General features: G+C 43.6%; 1 protein-coding gene across 1 annotated transcript; it reads right to left on the bottom strand.

Moving 5' to 3' along the window:
• Positions 1–3,037: 3,037 nt before the first annotated feature.
• Positions 3,038–3,799, bottom strand: LOC137526034 (olfactory receptor 1E5-like). The gene has a single exon (XM_068247246.1). The coding sequence runs from the start codon at positions 3,797–3,799 to the stop codon at positions 3,038–3,040; it is 762 nt and encodes a 253-aa protein (XP_068103347.1).
• Positions 3,800–7,894: the final 4,095 nt, after the last annotated feature.

The following is a 7,894-nucleotide window of genomic DNA, read 5'->3' as shown; positions in this document are numbered from 1 at the left end:
ATCACGTGTGCTGCTGCTGGGTTAGCGTTTCCGGTCCCTGTTTATGGAACCTCTTATCTTTATTACATTTATGACTGCATGGCGGCAAAATGCATGCTACCTGTGCAAAGAAAACAGACATTTCCCGCAATTTAAAGACAGTTTTCCCTTTGAAACTTTAAAATTGATTTTCTCAAAAACTATAATCTCTTTTTGCTAATTTTTTTTTCCTCTTGTACCCACTCCCAAGGTGCACATACCTTGTAAATTTGGGGTATGTAGCATGTAAGGAGGCTTTACAAAGCACGAAAGTTCGGGTCCCCATTGACTTCCATTATGTTTGGAGTTCGGCGCGAACACCCGAACATCGCGGCCATGTTCATCGAATGTCCGCGAACCCGAACATCCAGGTGTTCGCCCAACACTAGCGGACAAACAGAGTGACATGGGACGGCAAGGAATGGATCATTGGCCTCAGAGAGAAGACCTGGTTCAGAAAGTATGTTTTTTTTTTCTATCTTTCCATTCCAGGCTTTAACCTTTTGCTGACAGCTCCACGCCAATTGGCATGAAGTCCTGGGGGTGTTTTTTGCAGGAGATCGCGCACATTGCGCGCATATCCACTTGAATGACGGAGCTCCTCTCCGTCATTAGTCTCCCAGTGGCAATCACCGCTAGGAGACTGTTAGATGGCGAAACCGCCATCTATTTACAATGTACAGTGCTGTGATCTAAGGCAGCGATGTACTGGGGACAGCCATGTCATTCCGCTGTCCCCTCTGGAGGTGCAGGTGTGATTGGCTGTCATAGGCTGATGACAGCTGATCACTCTGATTGGCTGGTGGGAGGAGGGAGGAAGTATAAAAAAATTAAAAAAAAGAAAAAGGATAAAATATTGAATACAAATAAATAAATTGAAAAAACACAAACATGCCAGCAGGAACCAGAGCCCACCAGCACCAATAGAAAGCTCTGTTGGTGGGCAGAAAAGGGGGGTGTCATATGTGTGCTGAATTGTACGCCCTGCAGTGAGCCCTTAAATCTGCAGTGGCCGAATTTGTAAAAATTAGCCTGGTCACTGGGAGGGGGGGTAGTTAGTAAAGCCTGTGGCCCGTAAGCGGTTTTTGGTGAATACTCTGGCCTATTTCTTTTAAGAATTGACTAGTTTGATCTTCGAGCAGGCTAAGAAACTCTCAGTAGCTTGCTCCAAACTCACAAAAGTATCACATTTCTCAATAATATGCATTTATAAAACACCAGAAGTTTTGATGTACACCTACGTGTTGGTACTTTTTTAATTGTAAAGTGCGGAAAAGTTATTCTAAATTAAAGATGAAAAAGTATCTCCTAGGAGAAAACTCAGCAGATAAAGTTAATTGCATATGGGCCATGTTCTCCCCATGTCATTTAGTTGAACGTAACTGCTAAAAATGCCCTCCAAAGACCAGAATAAACCTCCAGAATGGTTTATCATTGACTTCAAAACCAAGAAATATTTAAGCTACTATTGCTGCTACATCTAACATGGATGGAATTGAGCAACACTATCCAAAGGCACTGGCGAACTGAGGGGGCTATTCCGGGTGTCTGGAACCTCCCCCCTGCACTGAGCTGTGTATTCAGCCAGGGAAGCCCGCATAATATAAACAGCCTCATTCTCCCTCCCTTCTTACTTCTGGTGCCTCCCTCCAGCTAATAGAATGAGAGAGGCAGCCCAGCTTCCCTCACAAGAAGATGCAGCCTGCAGTGAGAGAATGTTGATTATGGAGTCCTGGACTTTCCACAGCACAGAAGTGTCAGACATGATGAAATTAGAGTGCAGGCAAGCTGGTAAATATGCACAGCATGATGCAGAGCTTGCCTGGACTCAGGGTTTGTGGGCAAACATCTGTCTGGTCTCTCCCCATTGTTATAATGACTGCATGTGTGGGTAAGGTGTTTAACAAGCTGAAAAGTTTTTGACAGTCCCTAGACTCCAGGAGGGCTTCTTTCTGACTTGTGTGAGAGACTGACAGGGACAGGAGTCCGATTACAGGCAAGTAGCCTGTGTGATGTGGGACTGCAATACAGATAAGTTCTCTGCTCCATCTCAGGCTATTCTCAATTTCTCCACTCCTCTCTCTGGGCTAGTGCAACGCCAAAATGACAATAGCAATCGCTAGCAATTTGTGAGTGTGATTTTGTGAAGTGATTTTCAGAGCGATTTTTGAATGAATTGCTCAAAAACATGCTACATGCAGTATACCTGCGATTTTGAAAAAATCACAACGCTGCTGTGGGAACACCCACATAGGGTAACATTAGCCAAGCGCTTTTCAAATCACTGTTGATTTGAAAAACGCTCAGAAGCACTCTTGGTGTGCACCAGCCTCCTTCATTCACCTTTGTTTCCCTCTTCCCCTAGAGCTGGCTGTGTGTTCTTGTCATACAGGAAAGCTAAATAAAAGTGCAATCCTGGTGAAGCAAATTATTATTTAGTATTTATATAGCGCCGCCATCTTCCGCAGATGCATATATCTCTGCATCATATGGGTACCGCTTGCGCTATGTGACACTATGTGGCATATTTCACTGAATTGCCAAACTAAGTCTATCTCCTGTTCCTCTCTTGGGGAGTTGTTCCAGCGCTGTACCCCGTTCAAATTTGCTGCTACCAGAAGCCCTCAGAAACACTTGTGTCCTTGAGTACTTCCAAAGATAGGCAGCTCCGTAATACGTCAGCGCACTTTTGTGCATGGGCAGTATGGAGCCACCTGTTTTTCGGAAGCGCTCGGGGACATACGTGCTTCTGGACCTTTCAGGAACCCCCCCCCCCCCTTAAAAATCCTGCGTTTGCCCCTGGAAGGTGTCTAACCAATTACTTTCAAATTAGTTGTAATAGTGTAAGAGGCTACTACATGAAACATTACTGTTTGTCTTATTGAATATACCTTCTGGTACCTCTCTCTCTCTCTCTTTAGATCTCTCTTTCGCTCTCCCTCTCTTTGCTGTTATTTAATAATTATAAATTGGGATATTCTAAAAAGGGCATCAGTACCTATACATAGCCTCAAACTGATTAAAAATAATTTAGAATCTCTTTTTTGTACTGGATTATTACTCCCTTGATCTCTTGGTTCCTCAAGGTGTAAATAAAGGGATTCACAAAGGGGTTGATCACAGTATAGAGCAATGATAGCACTTTGTTCTCCACGAGTAAATGTCCAGGTGGCACTACGTAGGCTATGACCATGGTGGAATAGTAAACAGAGACAACTCCCAGGTGAGAACTACAGGTAGAAAAGGCCTTCTCCTTTCCTTTTGATGATGGGATTCTACAGATTGTTCTGATGATAAAACTATATGTAGCAATGATTATGAGACAAGGGAGCAGAGTGACAACAGATGACAGTAAAGACACTACAGTTTCAAAGATGGAGGTGTCTGTGCAAGCCATCTTTATTAATGGTGTAAAATCACAGAAGATGTGGTCAATAATATTAGTTCCACAAAAATGTAATGTCTTTATGAAACTTAATGGGATGGATGCAACCAAAAAGGCCAAACTCCAGCAGATAAGGATTAGGCGAAGACACATCTTTGGACCTGTGATCAGTCTATAATGAAGAGGTTTGCAAATAGCCAAAAATCTGTCACAGGACATTGCAGAGAGAGTGAAGCTCTCTGCCGAACCAAATGAACCAAAGAAGAAATACTGTGTGAAGCATCCAGCAATAGAAATGTTAGCTCCATTTCTGATTAAGGCATACAGCATAAGTGGAGAAATATTACTGGCAAATAAGATCTCTGACAGTGACAGACTGGACAATAACATGTACATTGGTGAATGTGAAAGTTTTGATGAAAATACCAACGAGATGATCAAGAGATTTGAAAGCACCGTGATAACATACATTATGAAAAACAGACTGAAGAGAGCAAATCTGTAGCTATGGAATACATCGAACCCAATAATAAGGACCTCACTTATCGCTGATCCATTTTCAGCATCAGGAAAAGGCACATGTGGGGATCTTTCCATTTCATTAATAAACTAGAAACAAAAACAAGTGAACATCAGATATGATTTGAACTTAAAGGGGTAGTCAACTTTAGCAGAAAAATATATCCAATATAAAGCCAATTATATCTTTTAGCTCTCCAGGTTTGCTCATTGAGTGCTGTAGTTTCCGCTCCCGACTTAACTTTGTTTTATTAAGGGTGAGAACACTGTTCTGTATCAACAATCTGTTAACCCTCTGGGTGATACAATTACATCACCCAGGAGGGGGCGCAACACTTTTTTTTTTTTTTTTTTAAATCATATAGCTAACCTAGCGCTAGCTACATGATAGCCGCTGTGCAGCGGCATCCCTCCACCCCCTCCGATTGCCTCCGGCGATCAACGCAAGCAGGAGATTCCGTTCACAACGGGATCTCCTGCTTGGCTTCCCCCGTCGCCATGGCGATGCTAACGATGACGTCACCGACATCATCGACGTCGTGATGTCAGAGGGAGTCCCGATCCACCCCTCAGCGCTGCCTGGCACTGATTGGCCAGGCTGCGCAAGGGGTCGGGGGGGGGGCTGCGCGGCACGGCGGGTAGCGGCGGATCAGCGGCGAGCGGAAGTTAGACGCAGCTAGCAAAGTGCTAGCTGCGTGTAACAAAAAAAAAATTATGCAAATCGGCCCACCAGGGCCTGAGAAATCCTCCTGCGTGACACACCCCGAGCTCAGCTCGGGATTATCGCCCAGGAGGTTAAGGCTTGACAGTGGTTTTGAGGGTTTTGTTTTGCCAATAAAACATTTTTCAAAGATGAAAAAAGTAGCTCTAATACGGCCTAACTGTCTAACCTCACCACAAATATAGCTAGATATTAGTCTGAACTGGAAGATGGAAAATTGAGGAGGTGGATCACCTATCTAGTCTGGTCTTAAAAAAAACAAGGATGCTTCAGTTCCTGGAGGGAAGTTAGGATTATTAGCTATAGAAGCTAGGGGGGATAAGGGAGGAAGCAGGGCAAGCCAGTAGCTCTATGACACATTGTGACAGCTCTGGCCACATGTCAAGCCTACATACCCAGGAGTCCCAAAGGTACTCATTAACAGGCCATTGCTGGTGACACAGCTGATCCACCATGAGCAACGTCAAATTCCATCTGGTGGGGCTGTCGCAAATAAGGTGTCTCACAGAACCATGGCTGCATAGGATTGTCAGAAATGTCCGGCCACTTTCCTGGCCTGCTTCAGGTCATCCTGGAATTCAGGGTAATTGTCCTCAAAATGTTGCACAATCAGATTTAACACATGAGTATAGGGTGCATACTGCCCATACTGTTCATGCCTAGCACGAGTGAGCAAATGGCGACTGTTTGCCTGGAGCCATTCTCCTAGCAAATCGCATGGTTTTGCCATCACTATTGCAGACTGCCAGTGATGCTTGCAAATTTTTGCCAAAGTCATTTTCACAACGAAAATGCTTCTTTCGATTTAGAGAAACATTTTGTGAAAAAATGCAGAAAATCAATATTTTACCACCAGAAGTGCAAAAATGTTGAAGAATGATATTTTCTGTGCAATTTTTTTAGTGCGGAAATGTGAAAAATCTATATTTTTACCGGAAAAAAAATGTGAATAATAAAAAACTTATTTTCGATGGCATTTTTGCTCAAAAATATAATTTAACATTATTTTTGTAAAAAGAAAACTGGAATTTTCGCTCATCTCTGTGGACTACTGAGTCATTAGCCTCCAAAGCATCGGCTGCAGACTAGGGACACGCTAAGTGACCTCCATGACACACTGTAAACCGGCAACATCAGTTTAGAGATACCTCACTCATTATGTACCTGCCAAAGCATCAAGCAGATTATATGGAGCAGATAGTTGCTGCACAAATGCTGCAGGCACATGGAGCACCCAATACTCCACAAGCAGCAAGGAAGGCTATAGCTAGCAACACAAAACAAATTGTCATCTGACGAGGCAAAACGCTTAGCACAGAAAGGTGAACTACAAAAGAGGGCCATACCTCCATTATGGATTCTTCTCCATCTAAGACCAAGACAGCTTCTACTAAAACTGACTGTGACTCTAGCAATCCCCTCTCTTTCTTACATCAGACTCAAAAGTCCCTGAAACAGTAGTAAAGAGCATATTTTATATTTGAAAACTCTTTGCAGAATATGAGTCCTAACATTTCAAAATATTTTCAAAAAGAGATACATAATTGTGTGTGAAGAGCATACTGATCATGTAGCATGCAATAAGGGGGAAAAGGGATTAGAAGGCAAAAATCACACACTTTTTCTTGATGTATTAAGACTTACCCGTGTGACTGCCACCAGCACCTGTTAACCCCCCCTCCACCAGCATGCACAGCAACCAAGGCACCAACCGCAACCTGCTATGACACTGGCTGCCCCCACAGGTTGCTCCACCACACTCCCAAAACCCACGCTCTCCCCTGACACTCTGCAACTGACTTACTGTGGGACCCTGGCAAAAAGCATCTCTCAATATACCACAGGGTTCCCCATTAGTTATTACATAACTGCTAAAGTCGGCATGAAATTATGCAAAAATGACACAAAATTGTGATTTTACCCGAAATCTAGCATTACGATTTCTCATCATAATTGCAAATGATGATGCCAAATTACGATTATGCAAAATTGGTGCTCATCACTACTTAGCACAACAGGAAGTCACAGACTACTAATCGCTACTGGATAGTAGTCAGCTACTAGGAAAAAATAATTAAGACACAAAAACCTGACTTTAAGGACAGCTACCAATAAAATCATTTTTTTAGATACTCTGTATTAGGGTTCACTATATCACTAGTGCTAGGGGCACATTATTTATTCCCACAGTTCTCTCTGTCTGCTTTAAAATCGTCCTTCACTTCTAACACAGCTCACAAATACTTCACCGTGTTCTCCTCACAGCATGCAGGAGAGTCTGACAAGGAAAGCTGATCAGAGGAGGTAATAGGTATCAAACGTGCTGTAATATTGCTCTAATAAACCAGTCAGGGAGATATGTATATACCACTCCTGACTGACTGCTTGTGATGTTACACTTTTCTGCATCAGGTACCAAAGCTCTGGCTGTTCAGTACTGTCCATGCTGGGAGGGGGGGTGGGGGACCTTGATAAATATATACTGATAATCAGGGAGGGGCTGAGGCAGTGGCAAGAGAGGCTCCAGCCTCGGGGCGCAGCATAAGAGCTCAACTCACTCAGCTATCATCCCCCGTTTGTGTTTGAAGCAGAGAGAAATAAGAAAAGGGGATACATGGCAGTGACTACAAGCCAGATAACTAGAGGTTAAGGTGTTGGGGGCCCTGGGGCGCCTCTTAGTCTAATAGCAATCAGTGTGTGACAGCTGGGGTGGGAGGGGTGGAGGGGCGCACTTTGGTTTCTCAGCCTTGGGTGCTGGAGGACCCTGTCCCGGCTCTGCTGATAATACCTTTCTAAACAGTCAGATAAGTGAAGACAATAAACACACATTGCTGGCAACTTAAAGGAGTACTATCGATTGAAACGACTTTTTTTTTTAATACTGTATATTAGTGTACACATTACCACTAGTGCTAGGGGCACTTTATTTATTCACCCAGGTCTCTCTCTCACTATCCCTGCTTAAAAATTCATTTCTCACACAGCTCATAGTAGTTTGGGTCACCCTGAGCTGCTTGGTTACTCTGTCACACAGCTCACAAATATATTTCACTGTGTCACTCACAGCATGCAGCAGACATGAGGAGAAATAGGCTGATCTGAGGTGGTAACAGGTAACTAAATGTGCTGGAATATTGCTGGAATATAACTAGCTATTGTGTTTACACTCAGACTGCTTGCCTGGCTGTCTGCTTGTGATGATTCACTCCAGGCTGCATCCACTTTACAAGCTGCTGAGAGGGGCAGACCAC

The sequence above is a fragment of the Hyperolius riggenbachi genome, chromosome 7 (genome assembly GCF_040937935.1).
Source record: "Hyperolius riggenbachi isolate aHypRig1 chromosome 7, aHypRig1.pri, whole genome shotgun sequence".
Classification (NCBI taxonomy): domain Eukaryota; kingdom Metazoa; phylum Chordata; class Amphibia; order Anura; family Hyperoliidae; genus Hyperolius; species Hyperolius riggenbachi.
The sequence above is the reverse complement of the archived record's forward strand: the minus strand, read 5'-3'. Positions and strand labels throughout refer to the sequence as shown.